Source organism: Panicum hallii, chromosome 7, assembly GCF_002211085.1.
Source record: "Panicum hallii strain FIL2 chromosome 7, PHallii_v3.1, whole genome shotgun sequence".
Classification (NCBI taxonomy): domain Eukaryota; kingdom Viridiplantae; phylum Streptophyta; class Magnoliopsida; order Poales; family Poaceae; genus Panicum; species Panicum hallii.
This window is the reverse complement of record NC_038048.1, coordinates 47,566,881-47,587,059: the sequence shown is the minus strand read 5'-3', so window position 1 is coordinate 47,587,059 and position 20,179 is coordinate 47,566,881. Positions and strand designations below refer to the sequence as shown.

General features: G+C 49.5%; 4 protein-coding genes across 4 annotated transcripts; 3 read left to right on the top strand and 1 right to left on the bottom strand.

The window, feature by feature from the left end:
• Positions 1–998: 998 nt before the first annotated feature.
• LOC112900164 (receptor protein kinase TMK1-like) lies at positions 999–4,872 on the top strand. Its single transcript, XM_025968934.1, has 2 exons — positions 999–3,497; positions 4,055–4,872. Exons 1-2 carry the CDS (start codon positions 1,148–1,150, stop codon positions 4,579–4,581), a joined length of 2,877 nt encoding a protein of 958 aa, XP_025824719.1. The 5' UTR covers positions 999–1,147; the 3' UTR covers positions 4,582–4,872.
• A 2,823-nt stretch (positions 4,873–7,695) lies between these two features.
• On the bottom strand, positions 7,696–11,372 carry LOC112899929 (nudix hydrolase 26, chloroplastic-like). Its single transcript, XM_025968588.1, has 6 exons — positions 10,575–11,372; positions 10,413–10,463; positions 10,221–10,313; positions 9,910–10,004; positions 8,008–8,122; positions 7,696–7,930 (listed from the first exon to the last, which is right to left on the bottom strand). Exons 1-6 carry the CDS (start codon positions 10,857–10,859, stop codon positions 7,844–7,846), a joined length of 726 nt encoding a protein of 241 aa, XP_025824373.1. The 5' UTR covers positions 10,860–11,372; the 3' UTR covers positions 7,696–7,843.
• On the top strand, positions 11,369–12,640 carry LOC112899927. Its single transcript, XM_025968587.1, has one exon. It carries the CDS (start codon positions 11,518–11,520, stop codon positions 12,292–12,294), a length of 777 nt encoding a protein of 258 aa, XP_025824372.1. The 5' UTR covers positions 11,369–11,517; the 3' UTR covers positions 12,295–12,640.
• Positions 12,641–13,819: 1,179 nt separating this feature from the next.
• Positions 13,820–19,541, top strand: LOC112900325 (exocyst complex component EXO70A1-like). Its single transcript, XM_025969140.1, has 12 exons — positions 13,820–13,960; positions 14,037–14,132; positions 15,418–15,623; positions 15,714–15,947; positions 16,092–16,230; positions 16,307–16,519; positions 17,136–17,341; positions 17,597–17,797; positions 17,878–17,977; positions 18,634–18,743; positions 18,831–18,977; positions 19,126–19,541. Exons 1-12 carry the CDS (start codon positions 13,820–13,822, stop codon positions 19,232–19,234), a joined length of 1,902 nt encoding a protein of 633 aa, XP_025824925.1. The 3' UTR covers positions 19,235–19,541.
• The last annotated feature ends 638 nt before the right edge of the window (positions 19,542–20,179 follow it).

Here is a 20,179-nt window from a genome sequence, read left to right as displayed (position 1 = left end):
GCATGGAGGGTGACAAATATACATCGGACATTTAGATGCTCTCATCGATCATACACAATGCATGCATGCATGCATGCATGAAGGACGACAAATATACAGAGCGGCCAAGGAATATATGACAGCACAAGACACCCGGGTCTACCTACTCCAATGTGAGCAAGGGCAGGGAATTGCTGCATGAATAAAACAACAAACCGAAGGTTAAACTGAAGCAATGTATGTTGTGGGTTTCAGATTGACCACCGCGTGTTGAGGATTTGGAAGGAAATCACTGGTACGTACCATGAAAAATCAGAGGGAGATGGATGGATGGATGTTACTAAATGGAGGGAGGATTTGCATTGCTGGTCCGAGTAAATAAAAACATGATACTAGTAAATGTGTGTGATACGGTACATACATCCGGTTTGCAATGCAATATAGGAGTAATTGCCGTCGTAATGAATGAGTAACAACTAACTCGAGGATCCCATTCCCAGGTAATCAGTGGGGGCGGCGGCGGCGAACCACTGCAAATCTGAAAAAAAAAAACTTCTTCTTCCTCCTGCGGCGCAGTGCGCAAGCTCAAGGCTGTGCAGTGCAGGCATGGAGTGTGCTGTGTACTCCTACGGAGTGTGTTGCGTGGCCGGGGAGTGAAACGAGTGATGGGGGTCGCAGAGGGGCAGCCTGGGAGTCAATCGCGGCGCTGTTCCTGCCTCGGGTCCGGTGGCCCGGCAACCGACTACAGTGCACCGAGCAACAAACAAACCCTTTTTCCTTTCTTTTTTCTCTTTTCATTCACCAGAACAAGGTCAGGCACGTTTACCCAGTACTCGCAAATCATCTTCTTCTCCTCCTCCTCTTCTCCTGATGACCACACATGAGATGAGAGAAGAGAAAGGGAGAGAATGCCAAGCCAAAGAGAAAAGGGCAGGCAAACAGCCCAGCCGGCACAGCCGTCCCATTCCCATCCAAGCCGCCATTGCTCCTTCCTAATCACACACACACATCCTGCCCTGCCCGGCCCCCAACCAGAAAACCCCCAACGAAACAAAGCAGAGCCGAGCAGAGCAGGAACCCGACCGACCAGCCTCCTCCTCCCTCCAGGCCCCGCTGCCCGCTCTTCAATGCTCCCCCCGTCCCGCGCCACGCCGCCTCCCCCATCCACATGGACTCCGCCGACGCCGCTTCCATCCTCCCCATCCTCCTCCTCCCCCTCCTCCTCCTCGCCGCGCCGGCGGCGGCGGCCACGCACCCGGCCGACCTCGCCGTGCTCAAGGACTTCCGCAAGTCCCTGACCAACCCCGACGCGCTCGGATGGCCGGACAACGACGACGCCTGCGGCCCCCCCGCCTGGCCGCACGTCTCCTGCGACCACTCGGGCCGCGTCGACAACCTCGACCTCAAGAACGCCGGCCTCGCCGGCACCCTCCCCGCCAGCATCTCCTCCCTCGCCGCCCTCCAGGGGCTCAGCCTCCAGGGGAACCGCCTCTCCGGCCCGCTTCCCTCCTTCCGCGGCATGTCCGCCCTCCGCCGCGCCTTCCTCAACGACAACGCCTTCGACGCCATCCCGGCCGATTTCTTCGACGGCCTCACCGACCTCCTCGAGATCTCCCTCGGCAACAACCCGCGCCTCAACGCCTCCAACGGCGGCTGGGCGCTGCCCGACGGACTCGCCGCCTCCGCGCAGCAGCTGCAGGTCCTCTCCCTCGACAACTGCAGCCTGTCCGGCGCCGTACCGCCCTTCCTCGGCACCATGAACAGCCTACAGAACCTCACCCTCTCCTACAACAACCTCTCCGGCCCCATCCCCGACACCTTCAACGCCTCCGGCATCCAGAGGCTCTGGCTCAACAACCAGCTCGGGGAGACCAAGCTCTCCGGCACACTCGACGTCATCGCCACCATGGCTAGCCTCCAGGAGCTCTGGCTGCACGGCAACCAGTTCGCCGGCCCCATCCCCGACGCCATCGCTGCCTGCAAGAACCTCTACACCGTCAGGCTCAACAACAACCAGCTCCTGGGCCTCGTGCCTCCTGGCCTCGCCACCCTACCCGAGCTCCAGGAGCTCAAGCTCGACAACAACAATCTCTTGGGCCCCGTCCCGCCCGTCAAGGCGCCCAATTTCACCTTCTCCGGCAACGAGTTCTGCGCCAGCAAGCCCGGGGACACCTGCGCGCCGGTGGTCATGGCATTGCTCCAATTCCTCGCCGATGTCCAGTACCCGACCGGGCTCGCCGATACCTGGTCCGGGAACGACCCCTGCGCGGCGGGTTGGACCGGCGTTACCTGCGTCCAAGGCAAAGTCACCGTGCTCAACCTGCCAGACAAAGGCCTCAACGGCACAATCAGCCCGAGTCTCGGCAACATCACCACGCTCTTAGACGTCATTCTCGGCGGGAACCATCTCACCGGCCGAGTGCCGGACAGCCTCACCAACCTCGACTCGCTTCGGAAGCTGGACTTGTCCATGAATGACTTATCCGGGCCACTACCCACCTTCAAGCCGAGCGTCCAGGTGGATGTCTCTGGTAATCTCAACTTCAATAGCATGGCGGCGGCGCCGGATGCGCAGCCAAACAACTCCCCTCATTCTCCAGCAACGCCGAACGGCGCACCAGGCTCACATGGCAGTAATGCAGCCATCCCGGGGAATGTGAAGAAGACCTCATCATCTGTCTTGCTGGGCACAACCATTCCGGTTGCAGTCAGCGTGGTTGCTCTGGTATCGGTGGGTGCTGCATTCTTCTGCAAGAAAAGGGCATCAACGCCGCCTCAGGCAGCCTCTGTTGTTGTCCATCCCCGTGATAGTTCCGATCCAGACAACTTGGCCAAGATTGTTGTGGCGACCAATGACGGCAGCAGCGGCACATCTCAAGGCAATACACATAGCGGGAGCAGCAGCCTGGCTGGTGATGTCCACATGATCGAGGCTGGAAATTTTGTGATCGCAGTGCAGGTCCTCCGTGGCGCCACCAAGAATTTTGCCAAGGAGAATGTGCTTGGCCGTGGGGGCTTTGGCGTCGTTTACAAAGGGGAGCTGCACGACGGCACCATGATTGCGGTGAAGAGGATGGAGGCTGTTGCGGTCAGCAACAAGGCTTTGGACGAGTTCCAAGCTGAGATTGCCGTTCTAACCAAGGTCCGGCACCGCAATTTGGTGTCGATTCTGGGATACGCAATCGAAGGGAACGAGAGGCTGCTGGTCTATGAATACATGCCTAATGGGGCTTTGAGCAGGCATCTGTTCCAGTGGAAGCAGCTTGGGCTGGAGCCTCTCTCGTTGAAGAAGAGGCTCAACATCGCCTTGGATGTCGCCCGCGGAATGGAATATCTGCACAATCTGGGTCATCACCGCTTCATTCACAGGGATCTTAAGTCTGCAAACATTCTACTAGGCGATGACTTCCGGGCAAAGGTGTCGGACTTTGGGCTGATGAAAGATGCGCCAGATGGGAACTTCTCTGTGGCAACCAGACTCGCCGGAACTTTTGGATACTTGGCTCCTGAGTATGCAGGTCAATTTTGAAAGCGTACCATTTTAATCTTGGCTGCTTTCGCTTTAATTGTGACCATTATATGCTAATTACTATTGTCAGATATCAGATTTTTAGGTGAGAAATTGTCAGCCTATTTTATTATGAGTCTGCAACCAATGTCTGCCTCATATGGACTAAGAGGGGTCTAGAATTAGAAGTTAGTTCTTTCCACCACAAAATATCCCCCTTTTTTGAAACACCACAAAATAGCCTCTTGTCATGTAACCAAATTGATCTCATAGTTATCTTGGAACTCTAAAGGTCATTTCACACATCATAACTGGCCCAAAATTTACAGTTATTAGCTCACGGTATTATAGTAATTTGTGCATGAGATGAGATTTTTTTAATGAATGTTTGAGTAATCAATAATAATAAATTTAAGATCCGTCCAATATTATCCTCTGCTAATGCTGCAAAGGTAGCCACTGTTTAGTAGTTTTTCCTTTTTGGTTATTACGATAGTTTGTGACCTTGTTATTCTGATCGTTTCCTGAATGTGTGGCTGATGATAAGTTGTTATTGTGATCCTGCAGTGACGGGGAAAATCTCAACAAAAGCAGATGTCTTCAGCTTTGGGGTAGTGCTGCTGGAACTGATAACAGGGACAACTGCTATTGATGACAGCCGTGTAGGCGAGGGTGAGGAAACCCGTCATCTGGCATACTGGTTCTGTCAGATAAGGAAGGATGAGGAGAAGCTGAGGGCGGCGATCGATCCCACTCTGGATGTGACCGACGATGAGATCTTCGATAGCATCAGCGTGATCGCGGAGCTTGCTGGACACTGCACTGCCCGGGAGCCCTCCCAGCGGCCGGACATGGGGCACGCCGTGAACGTGCTGGTCCCGATGGTGGAGAAGTGGAAGCCTGTGAAGGACGAGGCCGAGGATTACCTGGGCATCGACCTGCACCTGCCGCTGCTTCAGATGGTGAAGAGCTGGCAGGACGCAGAGGCCAGCATGACGGACGGGAGCATCCTGAGCCTGGAAGACAGCAAAGGTAGCATCCCGGCCCGGCCGGCCGGGTTTGCCGAGTCGTTCACCTCGGCGGACGGCCGGTGAAGAGGAGGAACTGAGGAAGCGTCAGCATCTTTATCTACCGACTACGGTGATGGGATAATAAGTAGTACATCTCTCTCTCTCTCTCTCTGTCGCCTGTTTTCGCACAGCGTTTAATTTGTTGTTTGTAGGTAAAAAGAAAAAAGAAAAGAAAAAAAAGAGAGCGCAGCATTGCCCATGTGCTTGTGCTTCTTCTGTAGATAGATGATATGTTTCTTTTTGGTAGTAGGATTGCTTGTTTGTGTTATTCCAATCTTGAGACTCAAGTCTCTGGCTTCTCCGAGCCGTCATCAAGACATGTGTACTGCTTGTTTAGTTTTGCAAATGGATGGCATGCATCTCCTGTCTCGTGCTCTGCAAGGGGACAGGCAGCATCAGTGATCCAAATCATGAGAAGAACCTCGCTCACACCTGGCACACACGCAAGTAGCCATCAGTCCAGGCTTGCTTTTGGCACCTTCCAAAAGCCCTGCACTGGAGGCATCATGGCTGCATAATTATCAATGTCCCAATACGCATCTACTGTTATTCTTCTTCCAACAGTGCTACTCTGCTAGAGGTAACAGTGGCGTCGGAGAGCAAGATCGATGGTGGCTCTGATGGATGAGTTCGGCGCCAAGTGGCGGTGTTACTGGAGAACTGGCACCGGCAGCAGTGTCTTGATAGCATTATATATGCCAGTGGGACCTGCACAAGCAGCTAATTAGGGGGTTGATGTGAAACTAGTGAGGATTAGCTGTAAGTCACTTCAGCAGCAGCCTGAATTTGTGCTGATTGTTGTCGGCCTGCTGAAAGTGACACGATGAATGCCTCCACTCCATCCGATCCAGTCCAGGTCCAGCAATGACTAATGAGTGTCATTCGCGCGGGCCGGGACACATGATCGATCAGCCCCGATTAGTAGTTGCTTAATGATAGTGTCGTGTCGCTTGGAATAAGATGGGCCAGCTGGTGGCCGATGGAGCGCATTAACCTGGTGGCCGAGGGAGTAGACGCAAAGCGACGTTTCTGCCTGTCGTGTGCCTCTGCGACTTGCGATTCAGCATGCCCATTGACTGAAACTGCTGTGCTGGCCTTGGCCGAGCAGCTTGGTATCTTAACTTGTACCGGATTGGCATTGCTTTACTCTATGGAGATGGAGGTGTCTTTTGATCTGTGCATGTGTGTAACCGATCACTTGATACGGACGCCATGGCATGTGGTCAAGCTGCATCCAGTGCAGATTAGTACTCCTAGTAAGAATAGTGATTAGAGACTTTTGGCATCCATGCAGAGGAACAAATACGGCGAGGGAAGCAGAAGGCCACCACATGGCCAGTGCTCACAGCTGACACCGTCCTCCATCCATCTACTCGTGCATTCTCCCTCCATCCTTTTCTTTGAGGTAGACTGCATCGTGCCGTGGTGGCAGCATCTGAAGACTAGCTATCAATTAATTAGATGGCATGTATCGGAGGGGTGGCTAGCTGCAAGCTGCAAGCTGCTGCTGGCACCCCACGGCATGGTCGTGACCTGAATTCCTGAAACATCACGAGTGGAGTGGTCCTGCGGGGGGTGGCAGGTGCCGCATCGGCGTCACCAAGAAAGAAGGAAGGAAGGAAGGAAGGAAGGAAAGAAGAGGCCTGGCCTCAACCTCCCCCCCCCCCCCCCCTTCCCACCAGCAAGCAAACAAGGCTCCACACCACACCTGTCATGTGTAGCAGCATAGCATCCACGATTGAGGTCTGATCATATGCAGGCTCCCACATGCTGCATATCTTCTTATCACCTACACTTGCTCGTCACACTCTGGTCTAATAAGGCAGCACTGCACTAGTGGCACGCACATACAGACGAATAGGAGCTGCTGCCCTGACGATCTGATTGATATCGCCAAGTAGCTAGCTAGGCACGCCACGCTGCTCATTGCTCAACTTGTGCTTGTTAATATGGATGGAGAAATGGAAGAAGCGACTAGGACAAATGAGACGGCGGGTAGAATAGAATATACATACTGTGATGTAGTGAGGCCAAGAGGAGACATGCATGTGGGGAGCAAGCAGGGAGCGAAACATGCACCACAGAGAGCGCCATGTGAGAGAACAGCACACCTGCAATGCAGCAGCTGCTGCACTGCAGAGGACGACGAGCTAGGGAGCACCACTTGTTTCCAAGCTCCACCGCTACTGGGATGGCCATGGCGACTGAATTATTATTGGGTGCGGCCACGTTGGTAGTGCCATACAACACTCCAATTGCATTTGCATAGCCCTGCCCTGCTAGGGTCCTGCTCATAGTTTCTTCAAAAAAAAATAGGGTCCTGCTCATAGTTTCTTCAAAAAAAATAGGGTCCTGCTCATAGATTCTCCGCACTTCACTTTCAAGACGACTCCCTAGCGGTAGTGGTGCGTGTTTTCGTTTCAGCAACATCTGGAGAGATCAAAATGATGAACCCCGCGTGGATTTTCTTTGGCATCTCTTTTTGTGCAGGTGCATTACAGGAATCCGTTCCTTGTCACAGCTAGCTGTTGCAGTCAGAAAAAAGGAAGGCGACAAAAGAGGGCAAGGGAACCCACATTTCTAAAGAGAGACTCCTTCAAAGCCCTACCCAATTCGTGAGGTAAAGAAGCACGCGAGCACACAAGAAACTAGTTAGTTGCTTTCTTTCTCCAATGCTAGAGACCCACCCACCTTTTTTTTTTAAGGATGCTTCATGCTCCTACGCACGCACCTCGTGTTTTCATCACTCGTCCGATCCGCAGCGGGAGAGGAAGGGTCAGTGGAGGAGGGGCACAGCAACTCAAAGCGAATGCTTCCTATTCCTCCAAAGGCGACCATATCATGGCGCAGTACAAAGTGTAACCGACACTTTTGCTTTCTGTCCTCCCAAACAAGTGCCACCACCCATTGATATCTGCTGCTGCCAAACGCACATCATTTTCCGACATTGCTGCACAGTAGTCTATATAGTAGGATATAATAATAGTACTAGTTCAGCACTGCGCTCCCAGAGCATCGAGTTAATTGCGATGGCAAAAGCTTCAAGAAACACTGGACATGTTCCAAACCGGCAAAAACCAGATTAGATAATTACCGTAAACAGTTTGCACGACTTATTATATGATAACTGAAAAGATGAGGATCCAAAGCTGACATAATAATTGACCAAAATAGGCCATCCATTATAAAACAGTAGCATACCTCCATCACTTCATGGGAAATTATTGGGGTTTCGGTACAACAGGGTAGCTCCAAATAAAAACAAATATATGCAAACTGGTCGGACCTACGACGAAGCGGTTGGATCTGACTGTAGATAGGGGGCAAAGTGTTTCAGTGTTTCCTCATATACAGGTTTTTTGAACTCAACTGCCTGCTCAGATGGAAATATATTAGATACTTCAGAAGGGAGGGGGGGGGGGGGGGGGGGGGGACATGTAAACAGCCCACCTTTTCAATAACTTCCTGGGGTGTCATCCATGTCCATTCGGCAAATTCTGGCTTCTCAGATCCATCACCACTAAGGTTAATCTCATCATCATTTCCAGTAAATCTAAATAAAAACCTGCATTTTTGCATCACATGTCCACACGTCACATACCAGAACAGCTACTAAGAAGCAGGAAAGCTTGTTAAATTACTTTGAATTGAGTGTTCTGTCTGGGATTGTAGGACAGCTGATAAGATATAAACAAAAATACAGTATGACAGAAACAAGTACTATCTAGTACCAGCCCATCTACAATATCCCCAAGTCCTGGGCCCAAACTAATCAGTCAACCACACCATCTCCTAGTCCTGAGCCCAAAGATAGTAGGGGCAGAATAGCAGCAGATGTGACCTGATAGAGTAAGTGGGCTTCACTAGAATACTAGAGCCATGGATAAGCAGGCCTGATGATGTCTCTCTACTGAAATCCAACTGAAACTTATTTCTTAGCCCATCTCATCTAAGATCCAACAAGACCAAATTGTAAAAGTTCAGAAAACCATGCCATACCAAGTTATAGACTATCAGCTGTAAAATTTACACCAGTGATGTTAGCCAATGGTAAATATAACTGGCCAGTATCTAGAACAAAGCTATAAAAATCCTGATATTGTATCAGAGAGTACCAGTATTAACAGAAAAGCAGTTTGGCAGATACTATATGAGGAACAGAAAGGGAAAATGCAGTCAGTTCAACACAACGACAAAGGGGTGCTCTTATTGTAAGTCATAAAAGGTGTTTTTTTGGCTTCCAGTAGCACAACATTAGAAATCTAGAATATGTACTTCTAGTAAACACCAAAAGTGTATACACAACCATTGCTGACAAGAGATTAGAAAATACCTATATTAGATAAAGAAATCAGAAGAAGAAGAAAAAAAACTCCTACCAAAGGATGGAACAGGAATGTCTTGGATCAGAACAAATATGACACAGGACAAGGATGAGAGTTGATCAAGTCTATCTGTTTATCAATCGAACTTTTAATGAACCTTAGAATAGTCGCCCAATTCAATATAAAATCCCTAGTTATTTGATATCTGGAGTTCTGTACCAACTACATTTTGGCCCAAGCTCTTCCATTGCTATCCAATTCAGCTATAAGAAGGTTGGCATCGAACTTCTGTGCCTGCATCTCATGGGAGAACTTTTCAATGTCACTACAATAAGGGACACTTATATTTGAGTGCTCTTGCTTGCACGAAAAATGCAGAAATGAATACAGGTCCATTCCGGCACATGATTCATTAACGGATGCTAGTTGAAATGTATCTAAGCCTCGATCTCAGTGTAGAACATTTTGAACGTAAGTTGAGATCTAAGAAACTGGGTTGTAACAAGTATGCTGCAATCTACATACAACCATCGTACACACAATATTCCTTAGCAATTATAATATTCCTACATGATGTGCTTCACAAACCGTGGCATATTTCTACATACAGCACTAGATGCCAGAAGGGCAGTGGGGTGTTGTCTGGGGTGCAATTGCCAGTTGGTCATATCGGTGTCAAGCATCCAGGCACCCTCCCTTTAAAACAGTGACATCAACTGGCCTTTGATTAGCTTGAGAATCAGCATATATAACGGTGCATTTCTACAGCAGGGAGACTAATTAGCCCTACGGCATAAAATATTTTCCCAGCTCTTTGCTATGCTATGTGAAACCTGGAAGACTTTCACTTTGATTCGTTCAGAATATTAAGAGAAACTATACTGTCAGAATCTTACATTCATATATTGTTTCATAGCAAGTAGCTATACCAGTCTGCCATCTAAGATTGTTCTTGCAGTTTGAAATTTGAGGCCAAGAAAAGGACGGAATGAACTGCAGCTACCGCATAGAAAATTCAGCAGCTTACCATTTTTGAGCCTGGCCTTTCCAATCTGTTCCCCACCTAGCATTCAGTTTTTCTCTCACATCCGGCGGGAAATCATATGTTAACCAGTTAGGAGCCTGCAAAGATACATTCATGCACTCAGCTATCACTTTTTTATTTTTAAAAAAGGGCAAAACTATCTTAACCATCGGGCTATTAAGGTGAAGGCATTAGGGGGTCTGTAAACAAACTGCTATCTGCCGTTGTAGGATCGTTAGTTGACACTGGGCATTTCGCAATTATAATCATGAAACAAAAGGGTGCGAGGGAATCGGATGAAGAGGTCAACTGACCTCAGCCACTATCTCTGCAGATGTGACTCCAGTTTCTTCTCTCAATTCCCTAACAGCAGCTGCTCTTGGTTCTTCCCCTGCATCTATACCACCCTGTGTGCAGATTAGTACTCGAGGATATGTGTTTAGGAATTGCACGCTTAGGCTAAGCAAAATTAGATGCCAATGACTAGAGAAGACATCCCGAGCCACCTGAGGCATCTGCCACGCGCTAGGAATGTCGATCCTAGAAGCCGAGAAAATCTGGAGACAAGGAGGACGCAACCATCAGGACGACCGAAGCCGAGAATATGAGGGGATGGGGCATGAGAGACCCAACGCGCAGATGAGTAGGATCGGGGCTTGAGGGGATGCCTTGGTGAGGGAGGGGTTGGCGAGGCAGATGCCGACGTTGGTGCGGTAGCCCTGCGGCGGCGCGTCCATGGATGCGACGGTGACGAGCGGCGAGGCGGAGGAGGAGAGTGATGGCCTGGTGATTCGTCGTGGGAGGCGGAGCGCGGCGGAGGAAGCGGGGCGGCTGTGGTGAGCGATGGGAGTTACAGCCAGGCAGCAGCGTGCGGATGCGGCGGCCAGCACCATCGCAGGGGAATGGGAGACGGGGGTGGGTGTGGTGCTGGGTTCGAGATGCGCCCGGTCCATGGAACATTACATGGAGGAGTTGGACTTGGGCCAAGCAGATTAGTTGGCCCGTGGGCTCACTATGGTGGAACACCCCGCCCACGGCGACGTTTTGTTTTCCTCTCCGATCTGGAAAGCTAGCCCACGTGCCGACCGGTGGACGCGCTTCTCACACCAAATCCATGACCCGGCCGGGCGGCGGCTGCCAGAAAACGAACCCGACTCTCTGGTTGTGGTTGGCGCCCACGTGTCGGCAGCCAAGCCCGTCGGCCTCCTTGCTCTCCGGCCCTCCCACGTTTTCTTCCCCCGCTCCGCGGTTGCACCCGCGGGCAAGGAAGCGCTGACGTGCCTGCTGCTGCCGGTCTCTGCCTTGGTTGCCAAGGAAAGACACACGAGACCGGTTCTCTTTGCCTTCTCTCGCACACCTCACCGCCTCCCTCCCTCTCCCCCAAATTACCGAACCGCCTTAACTCCTCGCTATAAAACCCTCCCCCTTTCTCTCTTTCTTCCCCTGAATTGCAGAGCCGCGCCCGCGCCCGCGCCCGAGCCCCGGTTGGGTTGGGTTGGGTTGGGTTGGGTTCGATTCGATTCGATTGGATTGGATTGGATTCGATGCTTGCGGCCTCCGCCCTGCCAGCAACCGGCTGCTGAAGTCGTCGAGTCGTCCCGAGAGATCGAGATGGCGGACCTCGCCGCGGCGCCCTCGCCCCTGCCCCCCGCCGTCCTGCCGGTGGTCTTCGTCGACGGCGAGCGCACCGTCGACCTCGGCACCGTCACCGTGCAGCCGTCGCTCGGCGTCAAGAAGCTGCAGGCCGTCGTGGCCGACCGCGTCGGCGTCGCGCCGCACCAGATCTCGGCCGCGCTCGCGCGGCCCCGGCGCGCGCGCCGCGTGCCCCTCGAGGAGGGCGCCGACCTCGCCGCCGCCGTCGCGCGCGAGGGGTCCGGCTGCTACGTCCTCGCGTCCCTCCGCCGCGCGCGCCGCGAGCGCCGGGGCGGCCGCGCCCGCCGCGACAAGCACAAGGGCTCCGCCGCGGACGCCGCCCCCCCGCCCGAGAAGACCATCCTCAAGCGCCTCCCGCCCACGGATCTGGCGTCCCTGGTGGCCGCCGCGCCCCCCGCCGCCATGTTCGGCGGCTGGGACTACGAGGCGCAGCTGCGGGAGCTGCAGCGGCAGCGCGACTGGTACCTGATGAGCACCGCGGCGGCGGCGGCGGATCCGTGCCTCCTCCCGCTGGAGGACCCGCCGCTGTGGTCCCCGCGGCCGGCGTGCCCCGAGTGCGAGGCGGCGGCCGCGGCCATGCGGCAGCCGCCCTTCCACTGGTGCGTGCGCGACGCCGTGGTCACCGCGGGGTTCCGCTCGCACGTGGGCCCGATCGAGCGCCCGGCGAAGAAGTCCGCCTCCCCGCCGCCGAGCCCCGGACGCCTGCCGGGGCTCCTCGGCATGCCCGTCTACTGATTTACCAGCTGGTTGGAAATTGTAAAGAAATCAAGCTGGAGATTGCCTTGGGGATAGGAAGGGTCGACGAGGTTGCGTGCGGAGCTTGTTCAGATTTTAGTTAGGACCTGTATTCCTGTGGAAGAGGAACGCAAGTCAGATGCGGCCGGCCACCCGTGGGGTGCGAACGAGTCTTCTGGCAGTAGGAAATTGGATGGCTTTTCCTCTCTGTTTTTGTTTTTGGCACATTTCTGGACCCGTCTTTTGTTTTTCTTCTCTATTGGTTGGGGAGGGAGGGAGAGAGCGCCATTTGTTTCTGGTATATCGAAGTGGTATATGCAGAATGCAACCGATCTTTTCTAGTTTATTAGTTTTGTCTAATAATTAATTAAGAGTAAGAGGATGCATCAGGTCATTGATACGGATAATATTCAAATACCAAATACGCTCACTGTGTGATCCATTGAAAGAAAAGCACGTTACGTCACACAAGCCTCAACATGCTTAATTTGAGCGGCGTACAAGCTCTCTCTTCCTTTACAGTACAACTATAAACTAAAAGGCTACGGGACCTTACGGTTAACGTGCAGCTTGTACGCGGACCGCACACTTTGTTGCTGTACTACCTGGTAGAAGCGAGCAGGAGTACGTGTTGATTTCCCTTCCAATTGCTTGCTTGCCTTTGGTGTTCATCCGATCCGATCCGATCCAATGGGCGTCGCCCGAAACAATGGGTACCTGCTGCCTGTTTTTTTTTTCTTTTTCAGCAGAGAAGAGGGCACTAGCAGCAAGCACAGAAGAATGCCCGCCATCTGTCGTCACCTGCTCCTGGCCTCCAACTGTCTCGACTTCCTGTTGATGCAACGAATGATGACGTATATTTTCCCTGGTCACAAAGCAGACCCCGTGGCAGAGCAGAGCCGGAGAGCGAGCTAGCTCCAAGCCTTTGACTTTTCTCCCTCGTATTTCCTTCCATATATATAATCCAAAAGCAACTTGAATTGTACGACACCTTCCAGTGAACACAAAACTGATTGGACCATCGAGCCGAACAGCTACACCGATATTATTTAGCAAAAGCTTCTTTCCATTTATATCCTTGCTTCTTCCACGGCAGTTGAAAGATGAAAACAAAGGACCGTATAAATCACTGCTTGGCAGAAAAGGAGCTTTATAACAATAAAAACGGAAGACCACGCGCGTGGAGAATATTCCGCAGGCGGTCCAAGCTGGCAAGCGAGCGGTTCCTCACTTTCCTTGAGCAACCAACGCACGCAATAATCACCTGCTCCCCCTGGCTGCTTCGCTTCCTCCGGGCGCCACCGTGCCCGTGGGGTCCTCCTCCTCCTCCATCCACCCTGTCCCTGTCTGCTCAACCAAACCGGCGAACCGCTCCTCCTCTTCCAGAATCCAGATCCACCGCTCCTCCTCGGAACCATCTGGGCATCTGGATTCCGGACTACTTGACTAGGGGGGGGGGGGGGGGGGGATTGGGGAAGAGGAGGAGCGCCACCAGCAGCCGCACGGCGAGGTGGCGGCGGGGGAGATGGAGAGCCTGGCGCAGCGCGCGGCGCTGCTCCGGGAGTCGCTGCAGAAGAGCCAGCAGGTCACGGACGCCGTCGTATCCATCCTCGGCTCCTTCGACAGCCGCCTCTCCGCGCTCGACTCCGCCATGCGCCCCATCCAGGTCCGCTTCTTAATCTATTAGGGCTCGCGCGTGCCTGCTGGAGCCAAGCACTGATGCTGTCGCTGTTTGAGCGCAGGTGAGGACGCACGCCGTCCGGACGGCGCACGAGAACATCGACCGGACGCTGCGCTCCGCGGATGTCATCCTCACGCAGTTCGACCGAACTCGAGAGGTGCTTGCTCCTAACTTCAATTCCATGTTCGCTGCTCGTTTTCATACTATTTGCGTTCCTCTCGCACAGTTGGAATTGTAGCTTAAGTTATCTTAGGGGTAGGGATCCTCTCGTGCAGTTAGATGACGTGATCCTGTACCTGAGCATATTTGGACATGGTGTGTATATTTAGCTGCAAGCCTGAATTGTCGCTTTTCCCTTCCCAATGCAGAGCTTCTCCTTTTAATGTATATATCTGGTCCGAAATTTGTACTCGTGTGTCCATGGAGTGCTGGAGTACAGTTAAGGTTAGGCTCCCCTTTGCGTGCTTAGTGTAGGAGATGCTTCTGTTTTAGCTCAAGCCGGAGCTTATTATGCAAGGCCATGTACAGTGCAAGAACGCTTGTATAGATGCTTGAAGAGAAAGGATGGTGAAGAATCCCAATCCACAATGGAAACAACAAAAAGTTCCTTGATAATCTTCAGTTAGCATGCTGGAACTATTAGTTTTTTCACGCTGGATCTGTTCCAAGCATTGTCCGCTTCCGCTAGCAGCGGTGCTGCAACAAGCGTCCCTCATGTCCACGCTGGCACGAAAAAAAGGCCAACCACCTGCAAGCTCCCAACTAAAGGTTCCTGTTGTACATGAGCTAAGGAGACTAGCGACAAATATATGTTGCTCCCAAGGTTACCACTTGTTGTTCCGATATGTTTGAGTCGTTAGTTAGGAAATTAAATCAGGTGTAACTAGTGGAATACCAGCCAAATCTTTCCTACTCTACCCTAGGGATTTTCTTTGGCACTACTCCTTGATAGAAATTAGTGAATCCTAAGTAACTACCAATAATGGAGCCATGTGTTTGAAACCGAGTTTATTGCTATATAACACATTCGTCCCTAGTCGTCATATACCACTTTTGTTTTAATATTTGAAAACCTTTCTTTAGAGAGCAGCAAAGGGATTCGTTTGTTGGGATACAGTTTGTTAAGTATGACTATTTGAAGTGCACCTTAATACCCACAAAATCTCATATTGTGAAAAACAATAACAATGTTGCAAAGTATATTTTTTATGTCTAAGAAAACTTACTGAAATGGGCAACAATTTTCATTGATGATGTCTTATGATTTTGTCTTAAGGATTGATTGCATTAGGTTTGTTAACAATTGCAACTGGATGTGATTTTCATTTCAATGGAGCCTGAAAGCATTGATAGCAAATCTCTAGAGAGAGAAAAAAAATGCTTTTTTGGGTGATGGGTTGCTTTTTGGGATTATGGCCTTGGCTGACTTGTTATATGTACAGGCGGAGCGTGAAATACAGAAGGGGCCGCATGAGAACCTTCAAGGTTTTCTAGATGCAGTTGATCGGTTGAGAAGTATTGAGCGCTTCTTTAGCTCAAATAGGAGTTACCGCAGTAGTGATGGGGTGCTCAACCATGTGAATGCCCTCCTTTCTAAGGCCCTTGTGAAGATGGAGGGAGAATTCCAGAATCAATTGTCCCAGCGCAGGTTTGCGTCTGAACATTAATTTAGATTTGTATTTTCCCTACTTTATCCTCATCTAACCCGTGCATTGTGCACCCTCGGTATTGATTTCAGCAAACCTATGGAGCCTGATCGGCTTTTTGATTGTCTTCCAAGTACACTTCGACCATCCTCTGAATCTCAGCCAGAAGGTGGGAAAAACCCATCATCCGAAAATCAGCAAAACTCGGAGGCTGCTGTGTACAGTCCTCCTGCTCTTATTGAGCCAAAGTTTGTTCCATTACTCTCTAAATTGGCACAACAGTTGGTTCAAGCTGGATGCCAACAGCAATGCTCAGAAATATACAGGTACAAGGAGTTACCCTGAAATTTTTTTAGTTTCTTTAAGCATTACAAACTCTTCTTGTTTCTGTGTGCCCATGTGCTAAGAGACACAGCTACAGTTATGCTTTATTGAATGACATGCTGAAGCATATTTTCCTTTGTGTGCAGTGAAGCTCGCGCTTCAGCTTTAGAATCAAGTTTGAAGAATTTGGGCGTTGAAAAACTGAGCAAAGATGAAGTGCAGAAAATGCCTTGGGAGATTTTGGAATCTAAAATAGGAAACTGGATTCATTTCATGCGAATTGCTGTAAGAAAAATTTCCTCACAGATTTTCTGTTATGGTATAGCATTCGTCCTGTGACATTTTCCTCTGCTTGGAATAGGTCAAACTCCTTTTTGCTGGGGAGCGCCAGCTTTGCGACCAAGTTTTTGAATGCAGTCAATCTTTGAGGGATAAGTGCTTTGCTGCAATAACAAAGAACAGTTTGGCTACACTACTCAGTTTTGGAGAGGCAATTGCTATGAGTAAACGATCACCAGAGAAACTGTTTGTTCTGCTAGACATGTACGAAATAATGTGCGAACTTCAAACAGAGGTAAATCTCTGGTTCTGACCATGGCTACGTGGCACATTTCAGTTGATGACCACTGCTCTTGTAGTCTTGTGTGCCCACTGATATCAGTGTAATTTGCATTCTGAACTTATAGTCAACATCCATTTGTTCTGAAGTGAATTTTAGAACCATTTGGGTGTCTCATAACTTTTGATTATCAGAATCCTGGAGTACCTGTCTTCACTCTTCAGAGCTTGGTCCACTTGTGTCGATAGATATTTCAGCTGATTTACTGTAAAATGCTGCTGCATATGTTTACCATAAACTACAACTTTCTGGTGTACATATTTGAAGTAAGAGGAGTAGTCGTATATCAAATTCAATTTCCGGACCATATTTTCTCTTAGCCATGTGTTAGCCATGTCAAACTTTTACCCAAAATCGATTTGCCTGCTCTTGGGAGTTTGGACTTTCTTAGTTTGATTAGAGAAGTTTGCTTTCACTAGACTAAGTCTTGTAGGAAATCTAGAGGGTTGTAAATTATCTACTTAATTTCAATTTATTTTAACATGTAAATAAATGCAAATCTACTTTAGATTCGTGATTATTTTTTGTATGGGAGGAACTTAAAGACCATCTTGTTGAATTGAATTTGTAGATTGACACCATCTTTGTTGGAGAGTCATGTTCTCAAATGCGTGACTCTGCACTGAGTTTGACGAAATGCTTAGCGCAAACGGCGCAGAAGACTTTCAGTGACTTTGAAGAAGCGGTTGAAAAGGATGCAACAAAGAATATTCATACTGATGGAACAGTTCATCCTTTAACGAGCTATGTGATCAACTATGTTAAATTTTTATTTGAGTAAGTTTCTTATAATATTCTAATGTTGTTGTAAACAAATAGGTGCATGAGATTTGTCCGTATTTTCATGTGCCCTTCTTTTCTCTGAATTATCCACTGGCTTGTCTATAGCCTCCAAATTCACCAAGAACCAGATTTTTATTTTTTTTCATTGGACTGTTTTCACAACCAGAACTAAAAGATGGCATTCATTTGTAGCCCTAGGTGAACTCCTTATGCCCCATAATTGACAACCACCTTGTAATGTCTGTGCAGCTACCAGTCCACTCTAAAACAGCTTTTCCAGGAGTTCAAAAAGGAAGATGGAACAGGTTCTGAGTTGGCAGCTGTAACCATGAAAATCATGCAAGCTTTACAGAATAATTTGGATGCAAAAGCAAAGCAATACAAGGATCCTGCTTTGATGCACATATTTTTGATGAACAACATTCACTACATCGTCAAATCCGTCCGCAGGTATGTTCTTATGAAGTAATGCAGGAAAGAGTCATGATAGTGTGTGTGTGCAATCTTATCCTATCTTTTCTGTCACCCAGATCAGAAGCCAAGGATTTGTTGGGCGATGACTGGATTCAAAGGCATCGGAGGATTGTACAGCAGAATGCAAATCAGTATAGAAGGATTGCTTGGTCAAAGGTTTGCTTGCTCTTTATCTATGATTAAAACTCTGTGATTATTTTTCATGCATACTGATATATTTTGTTCAAGGCTTATTTGACCTAAATAGATATTATCGCTGCCTAAACCAGTCTATTCCAAACCATCGAAGCTTCCAGTATTCATGTTGCCATTGTGAACAACTCAAGCGTAGATAAGTAGGCTTCCAGAGATATCAGTTGCCATAATATTACCACTCCTGATGGGATTGACCTAATTATCATGTACAGTTATCCTTTAGCATCTAATATTTGTTGCTGAGTAGGTTAGTTTTTAGGGACCGTGTAGTACGGGATGTATGGTTCCTCTAAAGAAAAAGGGCAATACCCCTAATTTCTCAGCACTGCATGGGCCACAGCTTTATCTGTTATGGTGTGCACCGTGGTAATCAGTGGTGAAGTCAGATTGGACTTCCTTGGTGCACTGGCACCATGGTAGGAAGATAAAATACTCCTAAGCGGCTTATTTTGACTAGCTAAAATGGACAGTTTGCTTGCAAATTAGATATGGATATTATATTGTACACCACCATCAAAATCTTGCTAGCGTTGCCACTACTGGTAATATTACTTAGAAAATAAAACTGGTAGATATGTATGTGCATAACATTATATTTATTTGATCCAATGTTGCAGGTGTTGCAATGCCTCTCTGGTCAAGGTTTGACTTCATCAGGAGGTAGTGGTCAAGTAGGGAGTGAGGGTGGCAATAGCAGTGGAGCTTCAAGAGCAGCTGTCAAGGAGAGGTTAGTCAGATCTACTTACTAATTTAGATTGGTTTCTTGTACAATTTCTGAATTTGTCTTTGTTATCTTTTCCTGTGGTGCTATCAGATTCAGGTCTTTCAATGTGTTATTTGAGGAGATCTACCAGAAGCAATGTAGCTGGTCCGTTCCAGATACTGAGTTGCGCGAGTCACTAAGACTTGCGGTTGCTGAAATTCTGTTGCCTGCGTACAGATCTTTCATCAAACGTTTTGGGTATGCTTCTATGACAGCTCGTTTACTTGTAAACAACGAAAGTTAAATGTATGAACCCAGGAATCAGCAATGCTTTCTCAAGATTTCCTCCAATTATTGTGCTCCATTCATGTTCACTGTGCTCACAGATTAACTTGCTGACCTGTAGGCCACTCATTGAGAACAGCAAAGCGCCTGGAAAATACGTCAAGCACACGCCCGAGCAACTCGAGCTGCTGCTAGGCAATTTGTTCGAGGGGAAACAAGAACGTGCTTGATAGTCTCTCGCTGCCTACTATACCTCAACAATGATGCGATGCTGCTCCACGTAAACTGGAGCCCCTGTCAACATTGTTCGGTGATCTATCCATGGGCGTCAAACAGCTGCTATCCACACCATTCCTTGTTTCGGTGCATGATTTGTACAGAATGTATTTCAGTTATGTCTGGTAGGTAGTAGGCTTATTTTTTTATCCTGACATTTTGAGTTCTTAGCAGTGTGCAAAGAAACCGGCTGGCAATGCATAGTGTCAATTGAATCATTGAGTTTTAGTTCGGTGTGTTTGCCCCGTGTGGGCATGTGCATTTGTGTCAAAAGCTCGTGGCTGTTCTGTTACGGTTTGATTTTCTAAGATGGGAATCGTAACGAATTCCTGCGAAGATTTTCTGCGCGGTTATGAGATCGGCGCAGGGGGCATTGGACCGTCTGATGGACCGAGAAAAGGTCGAGGATCCCTGTTGATTCATCCAGTTCGTCAAGAAGAACTGTAAGAGGACCGTCGGATTGAGGCAGTTGCAGACTTGCAGTCTAGTGTAAGGGAAGTCCACACCTGTAGTACGTACTAGATCAAAAAGGAGTTACCAAATTTCCTTTCATTTTGGTGCCGATCCATCCAAACCCATGCATAATTGCTTCGAGGCCCAGGTATGGAAGCCCAATAATAATACTATTACGAGGCTAGGCCAACTTACCAGTCTCCTCCATGGGTTGTCGCGGGCGACGGCCGGCAGGCGGGGGCGGGGATCTCCCTCCGGCCGTCCGGCGGTGCACTTGCAGTGTGACCTAGCTGAATCCCTTCGGGGAGAGGCGGCGAGTAACTTGCTCCCGACTGCAATGCCCCTACCCTACCCATTTCGATCATGCTTTCCTTTTGTACGTGCCCATGCACTGTGCCGCTGTTTTTGCAATTCAGGTCTTGAGATTCTGCCCTGTGCTGCTGTAT